At 41.4% G+C, this 24,865-nt stretch overlaps 1 protein-coding gene and 1 long non-coding RNA gene across 3 annotated transcripts in view; both read left to right on the top strand.

The window, feature by feature from the left end:
- Positions 1–11,598: 11,598 nt before the first annotated feature.
- Positions 11,599–24,865, top strand: part of RUNX1T1 (RUNX1 partner transcriptional co-repressor 1) — a 115,438-nt gene continuing 102,171 nt past the window's right edge. The window contains exon 1 of one of the 2 annotated variants that reach the window (XM_085053179.1): positions 11,599–12,098. Coding sequence is in view for 1 of the 2 variants with exons in the window: in XM_085053180.1 (XP_084909306.1) it covers positions 12,071–12,098 (28 nt within the window). In the remaining variant the exon portion in view is untranslated. The remainder of the gene's footprint in view (positions 12,099–24,865) is intronic. The other variant, XM_085053180.1, reaches the window with a different exon arrangement.
- On the top strand, positions 19,000–22,576 carry LOC146442223 (uncharacterized). Its single transcript, XR_014850192.1, has 2 exons — positions 19,000–20,328; positions 20,608–22,576. It is a non-coding gene; the product is annotated as an uncharacterized LOC146442223 (long non-coding RNA).

Genomic DNA, 24,865 nt, shown 5'->3' with positions numbered 1-24,865 from the left:
CACCAGCATGGTATACTGAACTTTGCCCCCATCATTGCCACTGGCCTCTAGAAGCTACACCTGTGAAAGAGTGGCTCTTTCTTTTTCTTTGTACTGTTTTATGACATCATATCAGAAATTTATTATTTAACAAAATGCAATGCTTTCTGTATTTCCAGACATGAATATAATCAAATGGCATGTGTGAAATTAATAGCAGAGAAAACTTAGCACAAGGAGTGATGAAGTACACTTTAGCATAAAGAGTGGTGATGTACATGTTAGCACATCAATTTATCCAATGTGAAGTCAAGTGGAAATTATTTATAAATCATTTGTCTTTCTAAAGGAAGGTGATGCTAAGATGTTGCCCTTAACATGTTTGATAAGCACATTCTGATGTGATTTAAGTCTTTAGATAAACTCAAAATGAATACAGAGAGCCTTGCAGCTTTGATACCAACAAGAATGAACACATCAGAGAGTGCCTGATATGTAGAATTGTAAAGAACTGATAAATACGTCTCACAGAAATCATACAGTTAAAAGCCAAGATAAATTTTAAAAAAATGTAGGATAAGTGGCACAACAATAATAACTTAGGAAAAATGAAAGCTTCTGTGAGGAGAAGAAGAGGGAGGGAGGGAGGGAGGGAGGGAGGGAGGGAGGGAGGGAGGGAGGAAGGAAGGAAGGAAGGAAGGAAGGAAGGAAGGAAGGAAGGAAGGAAGGAAGAAAGGAAGGAAGGAAGGAAGGAAGGAAGGAAGGAAGGAAGGAAGGAAGGAAGGAAGGAAGGAAGGAAGGAAGGAAGGAAGGAAGGAAGGAAGGAAGGCTTGATCACCCCTTATCAAGAAAATGGGACAAAACCAACACATACACAAACCAGAGATCCAGGGTGACTGTGTGTCCACACAGATGAAGTAAGGTGACGGCTCTCACCTGCAAGCACGCAGAGGGAATGAATGTTCTCAGGCACCTCCTTATTTTGCGCTGTGCTTTACCTTTACTGTGGAATAGGAACCTCAGTCACCAGTATAAAGAAACTGAGGAGGGGTAAGCAGATGAAATGTAAAGAAGCCAGTGCTGCCAAGCCCAGTTTTGGTTTCCTTGTCCTGACTTCCCTGAGTACAGTGACTGTAGTTTCCACTTTGCTTTGCTGACAAAGGATTAGGCTAGTCCTGAGTTTCAGTTGGACTCTTTGGCTTTAAGCAGCAAAAAGGTGAGATAGGTCTGCAACATGAGCAATTTGAAATTGTTTACAATGTAATCCAGGAGAAATGTGGAAGCAATTTGGAAAGTATGACTTATGTCTTCATTAAGAACAATGAAAAAGAAATCCTCTCTCATCTTTTTAGTTTGATTTTTCTTTCTACATAAGTCTAAATATCTAAGGTTACACTGAGGAACCTCACACTAGTGGTCAAAAGATCAGTTGGATGGAGACATACCACACACTGGATCAACATCTGCTGTCGTAATTCAGGCAAAGTTTCTATTATGATTTTTTCCCCTCTAATAATGTCACTAGAGGTAAATCTTTCAAAGAGGTTTTGCACAGTGAACAGAGGAGATAAGGCTAGTTTAGTGAAATCTGTTAAGTTCAGGCAAAAGTGGTTTAACCCAACTGAAGTGATATATGTTTCTCTCATGCCAAATATTGTGTAAAATTGTATTTTCCACAGTTTAAAATAAAACATTTTAGGATGAGCTACAGATTAGATTTCAGATCTGAACTATTACTTTTTTGACATCAGTTGTGAAAATACCACACAAGTAGACTTAAGAGGTCTTTTCTTACTCTGTTCTTGTCAGCAGGAAGATCTGATTCACAATCAATCATATGCAAACAATGTTACAAGATGCAGGTAGAGACAGACAAGGTCTACTTCATCATGACAGTGCTGAAACTGTGACATCACTCAGAAATATTGCTTAGATCATCAGACTGGCATCACAGATATCTCAGAATTATTCCAAAGGACTTCCGCTGAGCCCTAAAGAGAGTATATAATTATAATAATAGTTTATTGGGAGTTTGAGAAACATTGCAACATTAACAGTAACACAAGTTGTGAAGTTCATGTAAGCTGCTGGGCTAAAATAGCAGGAAATACTGGGTATGGCAGTCAGGATATGTGACAGACATGAAGTGAAATGGAGGCAGAAAAAATAATCAAGACTATATTTGAAATACCACCATACAAAAATATATCAGAACTAGTATGGTTCATCAGCATGATGATTTGAAGCAAATTCATACTTAAACTCTTGTTAAAAAGGCCAATCCTTTTTATTAACTGCTTAGAACAGACACTGAAAATAAACAGGATAAAGAACAGGAGTGTGCTTCTGAGAGTTTAAAGACTCTATTGACTACATTCCCAGTTCTGGCATTTTATGATATTTCTCAGTCTACAGCTGTTTCAGCAGATGCCAGCAGCTATGGTCTTGGTATGGTGCTACTCCAATTACATGGACGTGATTGGAAACCTGTAGCTTATTGTTCCAGATAGCTTTCAGATGCCAAAACCAAGCACAATCCAATAGAGAGATAATATTGGGCAACCATATGGGCACAAAAAGAATGATATAGCATGTTCTTGGTCTTGATAATGTCTAATGACAGCCCCATGATTCCCATATTATTAATAGGGTACTCTTTAGACTGTAGAGATCATTCATGCACTTGAAATCCAGATGAATTCCCCTATTGCAAAATCTGTTCACATTAAGCTCATGTGGAAACTTATGGAGATCACTCTTGTCAGCAGAAGTGGTCATCAAAGCCAAAGTGTAAGCTGGTGTCCTTTTGACGCACTGGCATCGCCGCAGAAACCAGATGTGTCAAACTAATCACATGTGGCTTTTGCACTATTGCTGCACAGGTTTGTGGTGATCCCACTGTGATAGCTCAGGCATTTATCAGTGACCATCCATGGCTTCAGCAGGCACAGACAGCGGAGGTCCAAGGCTACCTGCCCATAATTAACCACTCTTCAGGTTTCCTGTATCGCTTTTCTAAGAATTGTAGTTTGCATTTTAGAAGTGAAGTTATCACAAAAGAAACATTAGGGACCCTAATATTGACTCAATGGAAGAGCGGTATAGAGGTACAAGAGTTCCAAGTAAGCAGCTCCAAAACCTTGGGATGAAATCAGATATCTTGTAATATCTAGGGGAAAAAATCAGAGAAATCTCATACACAAAATTCAATGGGAGACTTTAGGAAAGAATAGTGAAAGCAGCATCTGAAGCAGAAAAATGCCCAATTGCTTGTTTGAGGCTTCTCATTTTTCTTTTTTTCCTTCTGTTTCTTTGATTTTAAGATGTGTAGGTATCCTGCTTCTCACTCATCCCACAGAGACGCAAAACAAAAAAGTTTTTATATTTATATATATATGATCATATGATCATATATATGCATATATATGTGTGTATATGTGTGTGTGTGAGCTAGATACTCTGTGAGATATACAAAGCTTGTGAGGCCTAAATCAATAGCTTTTGTGATGTGGAATAACCCCTAATACACAACAACCAACCCCAAGAAAATCTGCCATTTTATATGGCTCTGCTTAAAGGTCTTCAGATGAACAGATGTTAACTCTAGGAATCCTCAAACTTTCTTCTTCAACTATTGGAGTGAATCCCAAAGTTTATGCAAACTCATTAGGAAACCTTGTTCTGATATATCTGAGTGGGCAAGTATATTAGACTCCCTCAGGTTTTTCCACTGTTACTGACCTCTGAAATGCTGATTGAGTGACAGTAATACCAATAAGGAGATAATTTTGTTGAAGAATGCTAAATTTAATAAACAGAAATCTCCAGCTTTGAAATTGGAAATATGAAGGAATCAATTTCACAGAAGTCACAGAAAACAGAGAAACTGACTTCATGTTGAAATCACTGAAGCTTACAATTCATCAGGAACTGCAATTTGCTACCATGTAGTAAATTTCACTAGAAGATTGTTTATGGATTGAGAAGGTAAAGTGAGGGCTTGGGGAGATGTACACAGTTTCCTCAAAACTGTACAAGAAGAGAAACAAACAAGACTGGGAAGCTTCCTGGCAAAAATATTAAGAGAAATATGCTTTTATTAAATAAAGTTTGAATAATCAGTCACTGTGAGAAGAGGGAAATAAGTATTCATCACCTTCTCACAGTGATCTGGTCAGTATGAAAACCTTTTCATTATACAAACCACAGAAATTTGAAAAGGACAATGTGGAAGCTCATGCCATGTCATCAAATAGAAAAATACAAATGAGTCGTTAACCCTGATTTAAAATCTGAAACTTTTTTCGTAATTTTCCTTGCAGATTTGCTATATCAGAGCTGAAGAACAAAACCATCTAAATGTTCTTCCTTTGACTGCTAACCCAGGGAAGATGTCACAGGCTTGAGACTGACAGCCAGCTGCCACTTACATGGCTCTGTACAACACAGATATCAATATCCTTCCCCAAACTCACAGACACCATAGCGATATCAGAAATGAGGATATTTAATCAGAAATGCTTATTTCTGACATCAGAGCTTCCAAAAAGCTTATTTTCTTGTTAAGATGCTTACAAAGTGGCAGGGATTGCTGTAGGTTGGACCTTTTGCAGCACCTCATCCTACAGGTGGTGAAAGCAGCTCTGAAGTCTCAGCTTCTTGGGTCTCTTGGATGATTTAGAGACACAATTTATAAGCTGTGCCACTTCTGGCAGAGAAGAAACACAAGTCAAATCAGAGAAAGTACTCCTTTCTATATTTTAACATGTTTATATATTGAAGACTAAAGATAGATTCTAGTTTTGAAATTTTTCAAAATGCCTTCTAAATTTGATTTATCTGGTTACTGTTATGTAGGACACAACTATCAAATACAATATGTTTATATGTTTTGCCCATGGTTAAAAGGAAAGTAATTATGTAAGAGGAAAAGAAGTTTGAGCTAAAAAAAACATTATTTGAAAAGAACAGTATATTTAGTAATAAGGTTTGTGAGTGTTCTAGTTCAGCTCCTTTCCTAGGAAATCAGTGGCCAAACATGTCAGTTATTTCAGTGAGACAGAATCAGGTTGTTTCTGCAGACGGGCAATAAATTATTATGGCATTTCACATGAAGTTTTGACACATGCAGCAACACCTAATTTTAAGAAAAGTTCCTGCAAACTGATGGATCATACACCAAAATTCAACTAAAGGTGGCTGAATTTAGCTCTTTAATCATACAACTTGTGGATTTTCTTAGACATTCTCATTGCCACTTTCCCTTTAAAATGTAATTTTGTGCATTGCACTGTGTAGTGTTAAAATGTTATGTTTATTTCCTCATTGTTCCATAAATAGCATGTCTCACACTGTGCTTTGTTCTTTCTGAATATTTCTGAATTACAGTTTATTTACTTCCTATGTCCTCTTAACTTGCATCTTTAAAAGTTTTCAAAAAGAAAGCTTTTGCCAGTGAAAGGGGAAAAATACCTCTCTCTTCTGTAAGACAATTTTTTTGTTACTTCTACTTTTCCTGTTTGTCTGAAAGGAGAAATAATAAGTGACTGATGTATCAAAGCATCTTCCCTGTAACGATGTGCATATTAGACAACATTTTAAGTTGCTATTGATCTGCAAATAACAATTCCTGAGAAAACCAGATTTCATCAGTTTCTTCTAAAAATAGACCAGGCTTGAAATAGAGTCCAACAAATGCAGTAATATCAGACTCAATTATCTAGCTGAGTTTTTTTAAACTTTGAAATACCATCTTTGTTCACTATGATAGTTGATTGTTAGGATTTTTTAAAAATAAAGTATCTACTTTGTTAATATGTATTTTTCAGCTTAAGCAGTGAACTACATCCTCATTAGTACTTGATTTTTTAATTGTTGTTTTGTGAATTCTAACATAGCCATGGAAGGATTAACTATATCTGAGCAAGCTTTTGATTCACATATGAACAGTTAAAACATATAAGTATATGCACAACCCAGTGCAAATACAATGTAAAGGGAACTAGCCTACTAGCATATCTAGGAGGCTTGTAGAGAATTTCTGAACCTCTGTGGGGAGTTTCTCAGGTTATAGAGACATATGGATTTTAAAGCAATTGCTACAATAAAAGCTGTCTTCAAGAAGATACTTTCTTTCAAGACAGCTGCTTTAAAATCTACCTTTGTTTAATTTAGTTTGATGCAAATATAAACAGTGGTTAGGGGGGATGTGGAAAATGCGGTTTCAGTTACATCATACTGAGGTCATGATATTAATAGAGTTCCCAGCTTAGACCAATTTGTTTTTATTTACAGCTGGAGACATGGAGATCTGATATACCAGGAGAGGACTTTACCTCTCTTTATGAAATCTGAATGAGCCAGATTTTCAATAGGGGAGCAGGACTGGTATATTGGTTAGTTACAGCCAGCAGGGAAATGCAGTTTTATTCCCAATTTAAGCATGTTTGTAAGCGGAATAATGTACTGTCAACATGTCAGTGAAAAAGATAAGAGAGTTATGTTGTTAGCCTTCCATATACAAAATGTCACTGTACTTTTTAGGAGACGTAGCACTGAGGGACTATGTATATACAAAAGGAAACCTGGAACAGATCATGCACCTTGGATCCATTACCTCATAGTAGCTGTGCACCATTATGTACATTACAGATGGTTGCTGTCTCTAGTTAAACAGTAGGTACATTTAAAAAGGGAATGTGCTGGCCTTCAGAGGTTGTCCTAAGAAAGGTCCCCCCTCCACTTTGGAGGAAAGGGTTCCTCAGCCTGCAGCTCAACTTCTGAGGGACTTCTAGTGGTGTTTAGGCAAACCGCTTCATGGCAGCTTATTTTATTACTGTCTGATATTAGACCACTATTGTTTATTGCAGGTGGCTGCCCGGCAGGTGGGAAGTTAAGGAACTGTATGCATGTATGTTAGGGCAACGGTTTCCCCTTGTTAGGCGAGGTATCCCATGTGCGAGTGTGTGTGTGTGCTGCGTGGCAGTTAATACAGCACTTATTGCTTCCAGGAACCTCAACAGCAAAATGTTTCCTGCACTTTGACATTGATGAAAACCAAATTTATTATTTCCATTCTGGTGTTTTCGTGTTTGTTACAGAAGAAGCACTGAGCCTGTATTATTTCAGCACAATCTATTCTCTCGGTTTCAGCACAGACAAAAATATTTCAGCACTAAAAATAAATATTTTATATTTAAAAATAAATTTAAATATTAATTTGATGAATATTCAATATATATTTATTTGCATAATTAAAACACAGACAATGGATTCAGAAAAGAAAAGCTTTTTGCTTCTGTAAAAAAGAAACTTTTCAAATAATTTTTTCTCTCTCTTTTTGCTTGGTGTGCTTTATTTAACCAGTAGAATTTTTTTTCTTGAAAAGATCTGGGTTTTAATAAGAAGCCATATTTCACTGAAAATGAGTGACAAAGCTGGCATTCCCACAAATGACTGCCAATATATTATTTTTGTTTATGTGATCTTTCCAAAATAACCCAGCTCCCCTTTTTCTGTCACTGTGCATATATTCTGCAAAGTGCTTCAGAATGCTGAAAAATTAAAGTGGTTTTAGGACTCCTGACAATGCCAAAAGGCAAACAACAATGCAAAAAGTATCCTTAGCATGTAATTGAATTAAGAAATATCCCAAATAAATATACATGAAGCAGAGCTAAAATCTATCCCATTAGAAAAGCAGAAGATGTCAAAATGTACATCAATGGAGCTTATAACCTCTTGAAAGTACATAGCATCTCTTTTTTTTTTTTTTTATTTGAAAAGAACTTAATACATTTTCCTCACTACCAAAGGGTAAACAATAGTGTGCACAGAAAGAAAGGCAGGTAATATGTCAGCTCTTGCAGCATGTACATCACCTAGTGGACATGCTTTGCATACTAAAGGGTGAGGATCTATCCTGCTGCTGCATATTTTCTGCTCACATTATCAAGTGTTAGTCCTGGCGCATGTTTTCCACGTACGTGGAGCTGCAAAGAGCACCCAGCAACTTGCGGCTTACCTGTCCCAGCCCTCACCAAGCCCTGGAGCAGGGGCAGCATTTCTGCAACACAGGATTTCCTAAGTCTTTGTTGCTTTTCTGTGCAGGGGTCAAAGCAGGATTTAGCCTGCACTCCCAGCTAAACTGAAAACGATTTTTTGAAGGAAGTGTATGCAACATTGGTGTGAATCCTGCAGCAGCCTCCATCCCACTGCAATCCTCTGCACTGCACAACCTACAAAAAGTGCAAACAGACAGAGGTGAAAAAGAAGCATGGCCCACATGAATATGTAAAATATACTTCCAAATTAGAGGGAAAATTTGAAAGATATGGTTAAGAGAAAGGTTTGTGAGTTAAAGCTATCAATGATCCAGCTTAGCATTCTATCTGACTGATTAGTTTTAAATGAATATTTACTGCGTCACTCCATCCAAATAAGAGCTTGTCAAATGAATGCTGTAGGAGCTACCTACAGCCCTGATCTGGATGCCAAGGTCCAATCCAGCTTCAGCAGAAGCAAATAGAGAGATCCTTGAGCACCTCACAAACTGGGAAAGTGAGCTTTTGGAAGTGGAAATGGAAGACACGTTTACAGAGAAACATCCCCAGAAAACCAAGGATGGACCTAAAGGCAGCACAGTTTGACTGGAAAAGTGTTTGAGGAGCATGAGCTCTGGAAGGGAACATGTGACAATGTGTAACATTCCGAGCTGCAAGGCAGTGACAATTAGGAGGGACATACTTGTCTCTATTTTTAAACAGCAATGAGGTGAGTTGATATTTAAGTTCTCTTCCAAGAATTTCAGTGCAGATGACTGCCCATAGTATAATTATTCACAGTAAAGACTGAGCCATGTTTCAGCTCTGAACATTTGATCGGTCTCTGTACAATCAAAATATAGTCAGATTTGGACAGCCTAGCAGGATATTTCTGACTTCCATGTGCAACTATACTTTTACCAGCCTTTCTCTCACACAATGTCACACAGTGATACACAGTGTAAATCCTTCATATGTCAAATCAGACATGGCATCTACAGTCTGGAGAAAAAAACTGCAGGGTGTAAAGTTACCAAGTATTTGTGAGGTCTACTGTGAGGCTGCATTTTTTTTTCCTTCCTGAAACATGAATTCATCTTCTGAAGAACATGTTTACTTTTCCTTTTTCCCTAATACATATCTACATTCTCCAGGAAATAAACAGAGAAAAGAAAAAGGTATGGATAAGAGAAGTTTGCAATAAGCCAGGTTTCAATCATCAGCTTTGCAATATAATGACAAGACTCAGTGGCTACAATTTTTTATTATTTAGAAATCACATCAATTGTCCCAGCATGTCTAAGAAAAGTATAGTTGCTGTGAAGCAGTTGGCATTTAATGCTCTCTACTACACTCCATTATCTGAGAAGGTTTTGTCCTTACTGGGAACAGTGGGAAATGTCATACAAGATGAGGCCAGGGCTGAGAATTTAATAGGTGATTTCTGTATTTTTCTCATTATGGAAAAAGACCACAGAAGTCTATAAACTTCATAGATATTAAATTGCTAACAGTTCAGACTCTTATTTTCCCGAGTTTCTAAATCTAAGCTGATGCTCCTCCACTAATTTGAACAGTAATACCTAGAAAGCTGATTGATCATCTGGAGGGAAGGTACACACTAAAGAGGAAGCATTGCAGGGTTATTTTAAAGCTGTTAACTGAGAATTAGGACTCGGTGTTCATGAAGTCCCTGACACTTCATCAAAACAGGTTCTGAGACCGCTGGCAAACATATTCTTTATTTTTCACCTTACACATAGAACAAGTGGAATGAAAGTATCACGCCATAAAGATTTTCAAACTAAAGTTTCTAAATCTGCTGTAGACAAAAGACGCCTTGCAAAATTTGCTATCTTTAGATTGTTTTTAAATATTTGAAGATACTTTTTCAAAGATTCTCCCAAAATTTTGGCCTTGAAATAGACCTCTGTAAAACAGATAGTTTTTAAATTAGAATTTAATGCCAGAGTTGTAGCTGCTCACCATCTTTATAAACTGAAATCACAGTAGACCAAAACATGTCCTGATTTATGATCTGTGGAGCTGAATTTTCTTCAACATAAATTTGACCCTGTATTACAAGAGACTGACCAGTTCACTAAAGCTCCACGTCCTTAAATATCTGCAGAAAAGGTAGCTTTGTCCAGATAAGAAAATATATTTTAAACACATTTTCAAAATCAACCAAAATGTCAAAGCCAGCAGCAGAGGCAAATACTGCTATAAATATGCATATAAATATACATACAAATGCTTCCCCCCCTTCTGGAAATGTGTATGCCTTTATGACAAACACACAGAAAGCCACCTTGCATTCAATAGGTCTATTTATGTGTTTAAAATTAAGTATTTGTAAATTTGCAAGATCAGGCCTATAGCGTATATGCGTGTGCGTGTATGTGTGCACATGTATGTACAGGAATAAAGAAGACAGCTTGATTAGGAGTTCTATTCCATGCTTACTCTTTTACTTAACATCTGACATCGGAAAAAAAATGAAGCTAATGTCCCAGCATTTCTGACAGTTCCAATACATTATCTGTAATCTGAAAAAAACATGCACTTTTTTACTCTGAAGCAAATGTAAGAAGTTGATGCGCTTTTCTTTCCCTTTTTTTTTTTTGTGGTGATGCCTTCTTTATATACTGCCAACATGATAGCAGAAATACCAGTTTGCTGTAAATTGTGTGACTGACAATAATATTCTCTGCAACACGTAGAAGGGAATAACTGATGAATCGGAAAATATATGGATGCCTACCGAAATGATTATGTAATGAAACACGAAGTCAAACGGTGGCATGCTTCTATTAATTGTAGATGATAGTAATTAATTTTCACTGCAGTTGTGATCATGTCGCTGCTTTCAGAAGAATCCAGAATCCCCTTCCAGGAAAGTGTGAAATTGCATCTGGGTTCTTCAAGCCATGAAAGACTATAAATTTCTTTTAAAATAAGAGAGGGAGGCCTTCCTCGATACTGTACTTTAGAAAGAGGAAAAACAAAGGGAAAAAGAAAATGATAATTGTTTTCTCTAAGGCTATTATCTAATGCAAAAGCAAACAGTCTGACTGGAAATCAGCTAACAGAAGGGGATTAGAGAGTAGATCTGAGAGTGGCTTGATTTCTAGCACTGCTGTCTCTTCACACAGTGATGAGACACAGGCAGAGCAGCCAGGAGCTCTCCAGATGGCTAGAGAAAGTGTTTGTCTTGGGTTACTGCAGGGCAGTCTGGACTCTTAAAGCCGGGGAGGCATCATTAGGGAGCAAGTTAGATGTCCACCCAGTAAAAGCGAGCGAAAGAAAGAAAGAGTAGGCAGGCTGCCCGAGAGGGACCGCGCTCGCCTATTGTTAACATATACTTGACCCCCACTAACCTCTTCACGACACAGATGTCTCCTACCTCTATCACCTCCCACTGCTTTAAGCCCTCCCCCCCTGCACCTGGGTAGCGGGGCCGGCCCGGCTGCCGGCAGTATGCTGCCTGCCTCGCACGCTGCCTGCTAGCGGGAGCCGGGCGCAGCGGAGCGGCGGCGCAGCCTCGGGCGGGCGGCGGGCTCGGCTCGGCTCGGCACGGCTCGGCTTCGCCGCGGGCTCAGCTATGCGGCGGCTGCTCGGGGACAGGCAGAGACCCCGCCACTGACAGCGGCAGCTCCCTGCGCTCCTACATCACGTTTGTCTGAGGCGGCGGCGGCGGCAGCAAGGAGAAGGACCTGGGCATTAACTATCTCGACTTGGAGACTTTGCTTTATTTTTGGTTCTCGTCCTTTCCCGTGGAACCAGTAGTCTCTCTCGAGCTGATCCTCCTTTAAAAAAAAAAAAAAAAAAGAGCGAGAGAGGGTGGTGGGGGGTGGGGGGGAAGAGCAGCTGGAGTTTCTCCTCAGCTCGTTTTGACTTTTGTGGACGTGGATCATCTGGACTGGGAAGGGAAGCCGCGCGGCGCTGCTCTCCCCTTTCCCACCCCCTCGCCCCTCCAGCAGCCTGGGCTGCCGTCTCTCCCCCGAGCAGGACGGGAACTTTTATTTGCAGCTCGCAGCCCGTGGCGAATGGTGGGCATCTCCGGTCCTCTGCAGTGTGAGTACGGGCGCGGGCAGGGCTGGGCAGGGCGCGCCGGGGCGGGGGGAGCCTGAGCCCCTTTTCTTTGCCTTTCTCCTCTCCCGCAGGGTTCCCCGGGCTCCGAGGGGCTCCTGTGGCTGTAACTAACCCAGGCGAACCGGGGCTGCTGCTGTGCCCGGGCCAGGTTAGCGCTGCATGCAGCCTTACACGCTCTGTCCCCGGCTTACAAACTAGCACCGCGGATACTGCTCAAGAGCTCAAAAACCAAATAACCCAGTTTTTCAGAAAATAACCCTCCCAGGCACATATTATTCCATAGCGTCAGATTTCTGAAGACTTGCCTTTTTCTTTCCTGCCTCTCCTCTTTCCATGGTCTAGCGCTGGCCAGTGTGAGTCGGAGTGCCTGAAATATTTCTGATGGGATTGTTTTGTTTCGCGTGTTTGTTTCGCTGCAATCATAGGTCTATGCAGCTCTGGCAACATCTCTTCGGACTATTTTCAAGAAATAGTTTAGGCGGTGCACGTCGCCTTTAGCTGCACGGCGGTCTTGCAAATAGCTCGTTTCCTAAAACGACAGGATAACATTAGGGGCTGCATGTCCAAAACTGCAATACAATGTATCTGTGTCATGTCGTCTGGCTACGCTGAAGGGTTCGATTCCATAAGTTTGCAACAGACCCACGATAAGGGAGATTGGATGGATGAAAGCCACGTTCCCGACCATTTAGATTGAAACTATACGAGACATTGACTTTTGATGAGTTCGAGTCCTTTTGTTAGTGCCGAAGTTGAAAAATTTGATTTAGGGCAGGGAAGGATTTGCCACCCTAGCAGGGGCACCCGTGACTCCGTTGGAGACTTAATAAATAGCTAAATATCTGTCTTTCCTGTACTCTGCTCCCCTAGATGTTAGAGAGAAACCGAAAGTAACTAATCGGACGCAGCTCTTAAATCGCTCATGCTCCAACCAAGAGCTAAAATGTTACTTCCTTCAGTTCACTGATAAGTTAATAGGAGGGAGGGCGAAGGTATGAGGAGCCGAAGCAGCCTCCCCCTCCTGCCCCCCAGGTTGCAGCCGGAGCCGGGCGCAGCGGGACCGCCCTGCTCGGCCGCAGCCGGGGGCTCCCGGCATCGCCGCGGTGGGGAATAGCCGCCTCGAAGCTGCTCGGGTTTCTCTGGGAGAGCAGCCCTCCGTCTCCCGGTCCGCAGCAGGCTCTGCCCGTCACCTCCTCATACCTCTGCCGTGCCCTAAATCACGGCACGGAGAGGCTCCGTCTCTCGCAGCCGCCCGGCCGTGACGCCCGGGAGTCGGCAGCTCCCGCCCCGCAGACAGCTCGGGAGCGGGCTGCGATCCGCTGAGTCGGCGGCAGCGAGGCTACCGAAAGAGCAGCCTAAGTTTTCCATTGACAAGCGCAGCCGGGCGGGACGCGCCTGCCTTCGCTTGCCGGTGCGGCCCCAAGGTGCGCTGCGCACGGCTGCGCGCCCGCCTGTGCGGGCAATGCTGGACGCGGTGAGGGCACAGCACGGCGCGGCGAGGGCTGGGCAAGAACGGGTATATACCTCTTAAAATCAGCCTGCGGGAGCTGCCGTGCTGTCCCTGGGAAAGCAGCAAGTGCCAAACGCTTGGCTATTGGTGTAGCCCTGTTTAACTAGAAGAATGTCTTCCGAGTCTTGGTATGTACAGCCAAGCGGTTGCTCATGCAAGTACTCGTGTGCTTAATGTAACGCTGACCCCTTTAACTTTTAACATCGTTTCTCCTAATTAATCTATTCAGGCCCCAGACTTAAATGGCTGTCCACAGCTGCTGCAAATTGATTTATCCCCTGATGGTGGTCCGAGTTGCTGACCAAAGCAGGATTTTTTTTTTTCCCCTCCCCATTTTTGGTCTACTAATCTGTTTTGACTTATTTCCTACTTACAGTAATGCTTGCATGCTTTTTGAAGGACTTAGAAACTATTTTCCATTGACGTGTAGCTAAAAACATAATTATTGTATTTGTAAACACAATATGTTAGGGCTAAGGGTGAGTATAATTTTTGTAACTACACTCTTGAAGCCTTAGATTTCTGTCTCCTTTTCTGCAGCCTGACAGATGCAATGGAAAGTTTAAATAAGCAACTTTGTTAACTGCAGTTTGAGGCAAGACGTTAAAGACGTTTTCAGAGTTGAATTCTATTGTCCAGGTTTTCTGTTCAGCTTTTCTGTTAACGGCTTAGTGAATTTGGATAGCCGCGAGGATTGAAACTGGTTTCTAATGGTTGTTAAAGCTGATGCTTGACCTTTCCATGGGAAGTCTGAAAACCTCATTCAGTTTATTCTGGGCTGATTTCCTTAGGAAATCCAATATGATCAGGGAATTTCCTTCAGCTTGGCTGAATGGTAAAAAAGTTAGTCCATCTTGTTTATGCGTTCTGGTTTTAGCACTAGGTGTTTCTGTGGCTCCCCATCAATAGGAAGATAATAGGAAAAAGACATGAGTATGCCTCATTCGTAACTGTACAGTCTGTGAAAATATGAGGTTGGCAAAGGCTTTGTTAGGTGTGAGATTCACTGCAGATTTGCTGTAAAGGTTTTTAATTAGGAACTTACACTATGCTTGATAATTTATAACTTTCTTAAGGTCAGTTTCATCATATCTTTCATACCTTCAGTATAATTGCTACTATTTCCAATTAATGAGTCATTTTCCTTCACTGTCATGGGAAGCTCAACCATGCATCAGTGCAAGAAAACACCAAACCACCAAAAACCCAACCCACTGTTAAATCTGTTGGTGCCTCTGGCAAGCTGGAGTCAGGTGAGGGGTACAAAAGATGATAGCAGGACTTCTTTCTGTCCTGTGCTTGCAGAAGAGTGAGCGGCTGGGTTCTTGAGCCATGAGCATGCTGTAGGGAGACAAGAACCATTCTGTTTGTAATGGAATGCAGACAGCAGTGTTAGGTCACTGCTTCCTGGCAACTGCTGCACAAGTTGTTTTTCTTCAAAGGCTTTGAGCTTTTAAATAGTTTCCAAAATCTTTTTAAGTAAAACACTGCCTTCTACCATTTTTGACCACCTTAATGTTAACTTGTTTCGTGCCTAAATAATGGACCAGTAAAACATCACACGGTGTCTCTCATCTGTGTACACTTAACACTATGTATGCCTGCGTGCACATGGGGTTTTATACTGGGAGTATTGTTTATGGAATAATGGGGGAGAAAAACAGCTCCACCTGGAGTGCTGGTCAGTGGCTAGTCAGTTCAGGACATTCTTCCCTGTCAAATCCTGTTTCTCACTTCTCTGAAACGAACTTCAGACGACAGGCATTGAATGCGAAGCTCGCCTCACTGAGGTACTGTGCAGACTGCAAACTCCTCGTTGCCAGACGCTTTGGGTGAAATAGGCATCTGCAGTATTTGCATTGGGGTGATGGGAGAAAGGGCTTGCAATTGTCATTTTCAACTTTCAAATCCACTTGCCACAGTCCATTACTGTTAAATCTTTAGCTAATTGAATAAGGATATCAGTATGTTGTTATTGCAGGAGCTTCAGACTTTTTAGATGGGGTGAGGAAAAGATCTTGTTCTTTGTTCTGTAGAAACTTAAGTTGTCATGCAGAGATCAAGAAGACTTAATAGCTGAAATAAAACATGAATTTGGTGTTTTGAAGGGGCTATTTCTTGTGTCTTGGCTAAAGAAATGTGAAAATATAATTATTTTTAACCTGAATACATTAAAAACCCTTCATCCATGTAGCTAGTAGCAGCCTGCTCTTTTTCATACAGCCTTTAAAAACAACCTATAATATTAAAAAAGTTGATACTTGCACTGAATTTAATATGAGGAATTTAGCTGTAAATTCTTAAAACACTGGCTTGCAGATTACATTGTCTTCATGTCGTTTCAAAGCAGAGATCCAAAAGAGTTAGATTAAAAACTGAACTTTTAAGGCAAAGGGTCTTGGTTTTCCACATAGATGTTCCTTTTTAAAGAACTGCTTTTAAAATGCAGTTATCCTGTTCTTACTATAAACTTTATTAGTTTAATATATGGTAGCACAAATACATCCAGAAGTAGCATACTGTGTGGTTTTGTGGAGAAAGAAAAATGAACAGCAGACATAAAATCAAAGTCAAAATATCCTGTCCTTTAAAAGCTTTTTTTATTTCCTCCACTGCAAATTTTAATCTAAAAGACATTGACTTCCATCTTAGTTTTTTTTCTGCCATCAATATGAAAGTTTCCAAATAATGTTTAGACAACAGTGGACATTTTATTAAAGTAAACATTAGTTCAGTATAATGGAGGTAATTGTAAGTGATAAGAGCAGAGCAGGTTATCTGTGTGTTGTTTAAACAGAAGGAGCTATTTTGCACCATTTCCAGTAGCCATCTGTAGAGGAGAAGGGTTTGCACCTGTCTGTCCACACTAATTATAGATTAGGTCCAAAGAAATGAAATTCGAGTAGGCTTTCTCTTAATGAAATCCATAGTGATTTTATTGTAAATGTGTTTTCTGTACAGACGGTGATAGTTTGTCTGTGAGTAAAATAAATTGCTGTATGGCTGTTATGTACTTGTAGTTGTAAAGCAGGATACTGCTGCATTAACAAAGGTCCTGGATAAAAATGCAGTGGTCCATTTAAGTCCTAGGCTTCAGTGATGGCTCTAGCAATACTTAATCAAAAAGGTTCACTGTAAGCACAGTTATTTAGGGGTATGTTTCAGGGTAGACTTTTCAGTTATCATCACTTTCATGTCAATGTATTGGCATGTAGGTGGTCCTTTGGCTGAAATATGAGGCAGAAATGGTTTCATGTTAAATATGTACATACATACATGCAGAGTGTGTCAGAAATACTTTACTCTGGTTTAACCTATATTATTAAAATAAAGGAGAAAGACTGAGAAATGCATTCTGCAGTAAAAGGTCATATGAATTTCTACCACATCTGTTTATAGTAATTATGAACATAATTAACATAAGAATTACAAGTGAAGTAATGACAAGCTGAGCTATGAGATATTATGCCATAATAGTCATATGTTGGAATTCTCACATTATAGCACACTAGAATTCACATATTCAATGCAAGAAAGAAAATGTTAGATTTTTATCTATTTTAATGCTTCAAAACTTATCTGCCTGGGGCAGATGGACTTTCCGCTTTAGAGGAAAGTAACCCATTATTACAAGAGAGTCAGTTGAAATTAAGATTTCTAGCCTGCAGCTTGGACTTAAAGACAGCTGTGCTTATGGAACGCCACTTCTGTTACACATTTGTATTCTGATTGTATTTGTCTTATTAATACACATTGTTTTATTTTTATATGTGAGTGTTTTCACAGCAAATTGCTTACATTAGGAAGGATCCTGGATTAGTTTTTCTTTAGAGTGTTGTGATTTGAGTAATAAAAGTATGGCCAACGTAGATATAGAATGCACATGGTGGCCCCGCAAGATGAGAATCTGGCGGATCCTAAATTAGTTCATGGCATTTCAAGGAAAAGCTCTGTAACAGAAATACCAAAAAAGAGCAGTCTCTTATTTGTGCATAATAGTTTGAAAGAACATATGCAGAGAGAAAGCTCTGTATTACCTTGCAGGTTGAATTAATTAGTAAGTCACTTTTCTTTAGAAATGTGTAGAACATACCATTAAGTTTAGGAGCTAAGGTTTCAAATGAGTTGACTAACTTTTGTAATATGACCTGTCTGATTACCTCTAAATATGGTTGTCACACAACTGACAACTGGAGGAAGTTGAGAGAAGTGGCCCTTCTTCGAGGTAAAAATACTGGCTGAGGAATGCATAGTAAATTTGACATGTGAAAATCAGTTTGCCTTTATTGAAGAATCAAAGTCCTGGTTTTGCGATAGGAACATCGCTGCCTTTCAAAGGCTAAACGTATAGAGTGGTTTATGAAAAATAAAAAAAATTACCTTGTGCTATGTCTCAGTGATACCAAGAGGTTTTCGCATTATTGGATTAGTGGAGGATTTGTGACAGACCCCTTTTTATCTGACATTCATTGCGGTGACACGATTTTCACACACATGCCCTTCCCCCATCTAGGTTCTGGTTTTCACTATGTATTATGTTTCAAATTCCCTTTATTCCTTTTATTGTGGAAAAACTGCTATCTTGGACGAGTGATTTTGGAAGAAGCTTTGCACTGAACAATGCTCTCACTTCAGCATGCTGTCATTGTCCTCCTCCCTCCTTCGTGGTGCTCCTCGGCAGACACGCAATGGAAATGCGTTTCCTAACAAATAAGTATTGATTCCCATGGAGAAACATTTTAGAAACTTTAAAACCTGACCGCACTGAGTGCATAGCTGTTCTGCTGGCCGGCTGTGCTCATAGTAGGCAGGCCAGGCTGCTTTGCTGTCTCCCCTTTCCGTACCTCGTGCTAACCCTGTGCTCTTTGATTAACAATCCCGACAATATAGCCCCTCAGTTTTCACAGAACCTGAGTTGTGAGGTGTAGGGACCTACTCCTTCTTAAGGCTCATCCTCTGGTGAATGATGCGACCGCTGTGTAGCAGCAGTGCTGTGTTCCGGCTCTTATGCCAAGGGTGAGAAATGAGCAGGTTGGGTCAGGCGGGGACTCGGTCAAACTGGGAGCGGGTACACTCCGTGACTGCACCGCGCCAGCGGCCGGCGTGCTCCGTGCGGGTGTAGGGATGCTCTGGAGTGGGAGCCGGGCTGCAGAAGTAGGTATGGTCTGTGAGGGGGAAGCTAGGCTGCAGGCAGTCACAGGGACTATCACCTTGGTGGGAGTGGCGGCGACCTCAGGCAGAGGAGCCTAGTGGAGCGAGCGCTGCGCGACCCCCGGCAGGGTCCTTAGCCCGGAGAGGTGTTGGGACAACCGGCGGGGCCGGAGCCGGGCCGGCTGCCGGCCGGAGGGCAGCTACTCGCACAGACCTGGGCAGCCACTCGCACAGACCTGGGCACCGCCGCCTGCTCCCCCGATGGGCGGCGCGGAGGTGGCGCCTCTCCTCGTGCCGGGCGCGGCCTCCCGGGGGACCGCGGGCCGGCCCCAGCCCCGCTCCCGGCCCCGCTGCCTCGCACATCCTCCGGCCGCCATCTGGGTCGAGCTGATACCGTAATCGCCCCGATGCACACCGCCGTGCCGCTCCCCCCGCGCCGGCGGGGCCGCGAAGCCGCGATGCTCCGTCCTTGCGCCGCAGATAAGCTGCGAGGCGCGTGAGGCGCACAAAGCCCGGGCCGCGCCGGCGCCGCCTCGTCCCTCCCGCCGGAAGGTAAAACCTCCACCCGCGGGCGGGAGAGGCGGAGGGGCGGGCGGGGGGACACCCCTGGCCGCCTTACACCGCCCGGCCCGGCCCGGCTCCCTCGGCGCTGCACAAGTCGATAGGCGCGGGAAGAAGTGAAGATGTAACCACTCATTATCTCCCCCGGAGCGGGCGGGGATTTACGGGCAGAGATTAGCCGGCGGGGAGACGGGATCTGCCTTTTGTTGTGCTGCCTCCCCCCGCCCCGGGCCGCGCCGAGGGGAGCGCAGAGGGGTCGCCTGCAGGGCTGGCCGCGGGGAGGGAGGAGGGGGCCGCAGAACAAAGGTGACTGCGGGACCCCACTTTAAACACAGCCCGGAGGAGCGGAGAGTGCCTTGTCTGGTGCTAGGCGGGACGGGGTAGAGCAGCCCCGGCCTGGGTGTGGCGGCGGGGCCGAGGGGCTGTCACAGCACCCGGGCTGTCACTCCCGGGCACCCGCCGCTCACTCCGGGGGTGGTTTCAGTGAAGGCTCCTAACTTCCAAAATCCCCGCAGAGGATGACACTGGGCTTTAGGAAAAGTGGCCTCTTTGCTCTTTGTTTTTTATTGTTTTGGATGGACTTTCGATGGTGCTTTTTAAATTCTCTCCCAGATTAAGATGACTTGCATGCTCAGTGTGTGCGCGCACGCTGCTTTATCAGTGGTCATATCTTAAAACAACATTAAACAATTACCTTTATGTTTAAAAGTTTGAAATATTTATACTGCCGTTTCACTTTGTCAAGTGTTTGCACAGATAGATATATAGATATGATCTGGTAACTAAAAGCCTAATTAAAATTTGTTTAAAGCCGGGGGGGGCATGTATTCTTGTTGACAGCAGCAGATCGATAGGGTAAGACAATAGAGCCCCATTATTTTACTTCCATTGACTGAACATATTGACATTTCAGGTTTGCAATTGCCTCACTGAGCATGATGAAACACTGAAATTCATGAACCAACTGTCTGGAGTGGCACATATATTACTGTATGTCATCTCTGCCTTCAGGTTACCTTATCACTGAAGCAGAATGGTAATGGATGGCAGCAGAGTACTTCAGGGGGGTGAGGGCTCTATCAGTTAAGAAGCTGACACATACCAGGTTTCAGGAGTATCTTTAATTACACCCAGAATTATGTACAAAGGAAGATGGTTCTTGTTACCTGCTGCTGCGCTTCAGAGTTTACAGGCTCAGAAGCAGACAGGATAACAAGGTATTACATTTCATATTTTATATACATGACTTGATACCTTTAACTTTTGCAGGAGCCCAAGGATTTCTGGTTGCGCTGTTTGCATGCTCGCCATGTTCACCAATGGCAGCATCTCAACCCAGTCTTGATGCTCAAGTTCCAGAGCATCTGCTAGACCTTCTCCCAGTCTGAAGACTGCAAAGGAAACAAAGAGCAACTTTAAAATAAATAAATACCCTTTGAATTTCTCTCTCCTCAATATGTTCTAATGATGAAGGGAATTCAATGCAGTAAGACTATAGCGGAATGAAAAATACATATATATATATATACACACACACATATATACACATATACACACATTTTTTCCTTGGTATATGCACCATAAAAAGAAATGTCTGTGCAATATGTGCACGTGAATACATAATTGTATATGTCAGATTATGTGATTGCATATAAGTGCATATATAAAGAAGACCCAGTGTCTGCAGAACATGCAATGTGTTTATTATTTCAAAGGCTTTCATATAATCTTTAAAATCTAGCTGACTGTAGAATGAAACCCACCAGGGTAACACAGAGATAGAGACTGAAATTAATTTAAGCAGACAAAGAGCAAATACAGCCACTATGATTTAACTAATTTTTAAAAGTAAGTGGAATGAAAATATAAGATGTATTTTGTGTGCCATCTACTCAGCAATTGTTGCCATCAAGTGGACTGCCGATGCCCTTTAAGATGGTAAAAAGAAAACTAGTCCTTTATACCATTTTCTTGAAAATGTTAGGTTTCTGTTTGATCAGCAGGTGCTGTTGAGATGAAAGCCATGTGTAAATTTTCAGAAGGCCAAAAGTGTCAATTCAGAAAAGGAAAGTGATAAGAGAAAATGCAATCAGTTTTCCTGTTTTCAATTTGTGCAGGATTTGAAGAGCTGTTTTGTTAAACTGCTACATCTGCTCCAATATGAATATTGAACTACTTCCACTAAAAATAACACCCTATAATTTGGAAGCCATTGCAATCTTTTGTTAATGCAAGTGGGTTATTTGAAAAAAAAATCTATTCTGAAAAATCTCCTGCCTAATGTGCATTTTTGTTTATTGGCACTTTTATCTTCAGCAGATAAAATGGCATTATGCAATTAGGACCATATCTATTTGAACTGGAAAAATGACACTGGATAGCTGAATGTCACTATGTTGGTAAAAGGATTTAACTCATACTTCTAAAATAATTTTAATAATAAACTGTGATTGTATCTTAAAGTGATGTGTGGCTGTTTCCCCATTGTAGCAATACAGCTTTATTTACTATTAAGGACCTTGAGCAATGTAAAGGATGTTCAGAGTAGGACAGGACATTCTTTGGCTTGTTTCATTCCTGATACACCTGCAGATCTTAAGTTTGAGCTCATCAAGGACATTTTAGTTAATAGGGATTTTGGAGTAACTTTTCCCATGGTAAGTAAACTGATTGAATCAGATTTGAATGCATATATACAAAAATATTCACTGTTGTGGAGCTGCTAATCCAAGTTAGTTTTATGACTTGAAAAGCATAGTATTGGTAGAGCATACATATTCTAGCAGAGGTATCTCTGGAGAACATAACATTATTGCTTTTTAATTAAAAAAAGCGAACAAAAATCCAACAACAACCTAATGAAAAGGGTATGTCTGTTAATTTTATAAATAAGGATCCAAGTGAAGAAGGGACAATTCATTGTTACATCTGTGGAGCCCTGTGTACATAACAAGACTAAATGTGCAGAATAGAATGAGAGCTTTTATTGCTTTATTTCAACATAGAGAATTACCTGGTTTTAATATTAGAATGGGTTTTAGCTGTTGCATTCTAATCTAATCCAGTAGTCAGGAACTAATTTTTTTTGATAGGTGTCTGCATGGGAAAGGACCTTGCTGATGCTTCTGTTTGGTTTTTCAACTGGATCTGTAAGCTTTTGACCTTGGGGGATTTTCCTCAAAGTGATCTACAGATCAGAAATAATTAAAATTCAATAAACTGAAATTTAAATATAGAATGGATTCTGTGTGAGACCCGTGCTTGTGGTAGGTTGTCTAGAAGTCTGTGGCATGTCTACTTTATAGTTTGTATTCCCCAGCATAACTGTGTGCACACATGTGCATAAATTTATGTTGAATGACAGAGGGATAATTATTTATACAGATTTTATCCAAAACTCTGTGCTCTCCTGAAGCATAACAAAAAGCCTCCCTCCCCAGAAGAGTGTTTACATCCCGTGACAGTCACTAGATTCAAATCTTCTCAACATGAAAGTTGTTTCCTTTCCTCCAAACCTTCTTTTCCCCAACAAAGCTAACCCTGTTAAACCTCACCTTCTGTGGGATGTATACATAGTTATAGACATATGTACGAGAAGTAAATATTACAGAAAACATGGCCGATTGGGGCAAAATGTCTGTAGCCTTAAATAGCTGGTGATATCTGCCAACAGCAGGAGCGGCGCTGAGGAGGCCCTACCTCGGCTGACCCGGGGATGTGAGAGCCTTGGGGAGCCTCGCGTTAGTGCTCAGTGCCTACGTGGGCTTTCTGCTCGCTGAGACTGCCGAGCAAATGCTCTGGCGCAGTGTGTGAGAGCAGATCACTGCCTACCTGAAGGGTTTTTTAACCAAGGAGCTTTTTGCTTTGGTCGTGGGATTTTCTGGCACTTTGCGCAGTGGCTGGGGTGGAGTCCAGCCCCAAAAGAAAGATAGCTGGATGAAGGGTATCCAGATTTTCTTATCTAAATGTTCTGAACACATTCATGGGAGTGCTCTGTTTTCTTATCTTTGCCAGAAATGCTGCATGCAGTTTTGCTGTTGCTATTGAATAGTTGCCATATTTAACTCCACTGGTTGTGACTAGAAGTGTGAATATGGAATAAAATACTTTAATGTTTATTCTCTTATTTTCTTTAACACATTTTGGGATGCCTGGAAAGGGAGGGCATCCTAGGTACTCAAAAGTATTTTCAGAATACACAAAAAGAATCTAATAGAACTTCTGAAACTTGGGTTTGTTTATATGCAGTTTTTGGGCATGTGTGATATGGTGACTTATTTAAGGGATACATTTTTTTACCCAGTATTTATTGAATGTAGTGTTAGTGAAAGAACAGTTATGTTGCACAGAACTGTACAGCAACAATATTCCTGAATGATCCCATATTGTAACATGGTGTTTTGAGATCCTCATGGGATAGTTAATGATTTCTTCAATCGTTTCAGAAGGCATTTGATTCATTGCCACTTTTATGGCTATTGAGACAGGTATACTCTAGTGCTTATAGTAAAGTAAATGTGCAAAGTTCATGGAGGATAGATAATGGGTTCTTTCGGAAATTAGGTTAGTCTGGGAAGACGGAAGACTCCACCTAGTGGAGTGGAATTAATATGCACACAGTGGCAAGCACTGGCGTGTTGTAAGATAGGTATCATTTATGGAGAGCCAAGTTGCTACAGAGGGTAAACTCCAGGAATTCAGACAAGCATTTGAGGTTGTATGACCATTACAAATTGTACCAGGCTGTAGTTATTGGGGCTGTTTGGGGCTCTAGGAGGCTTCTGTGTACCTGCCATTTTAGATATAAATGTGCAATTTGCGTAAGTAGTAGGCATTACCACTAGGTTTTTTCTTTTGTAGTGCCTTTTATTTGAAGATCTGCTGTGTACATTTTTGATTTCTGATGGTGATCACACAGGTGCCCCTTTTGGTTGTGGCCCAGGTGTCATTTTAAATAGCGTGGAAAAAAACCAAACCAATTCAGCCCCAAAATATCCATACTTTTCCCCCTACAATTGCTTGTTTTCCAGAATACATTTTCTGGTTTTCGCTTATTTTGCTTTGGTAATGGCAATATCAGAATGCTTGTTCTGCATGCTGCCCTGACAGGTTGTGTGGCATGTTGAGTAAAGCTGTGTGTGCTTTCTGGGTGTCACAAGGTCTAACAAACTCTCTGATGAAACATCAGATTGTATAGGGTTTTGTACCTGTGCTTTGCTGTCCCATTGGTTTGGTCACGTTGTGTTACTAGGATGTAATAAAATTAATTTTGAAGCTGGGATGTGAGTAAACACTCAACCTTAGAAACAAAGATGCTGTCCTGAAATCCTCTTGAGAGATTCATCCTAACATTGAATCACACGTGCATTAGACAAGTTCAGGAAGAGAACTCCCTAAGACCAGCACAGGCTTTGACAGTGAGAGGGTGAGGCTATTGCCAGAAAATGGGATGAATAGGGTGCAACAAAAGAGACAGAATGCTGCAAAGGATATTTGGGAAGACTGCTCCAAAGGAGCACTTCCAGTG

This window comes from Lichenostomus cassidix, chromosome 2 (assembly GCF_008360975.1).
Source record: "Lichenostomus cassidix isolate B80296 chromosome 2, HeHo_3.0, whole genome shotgun sequence".
In the NCBI taxonomy this organism is placed as follows: Eukaryota; Metazoa; Chordata; class Aves; order Passeriformes; family Meliphagidae; genus Lichenostomus; species Lichenostomus cassidix.
Note: the sequence above shows the minus strand (reverse complement) of the source record. Positions and strands in the feature narration are given on the sequence as shown.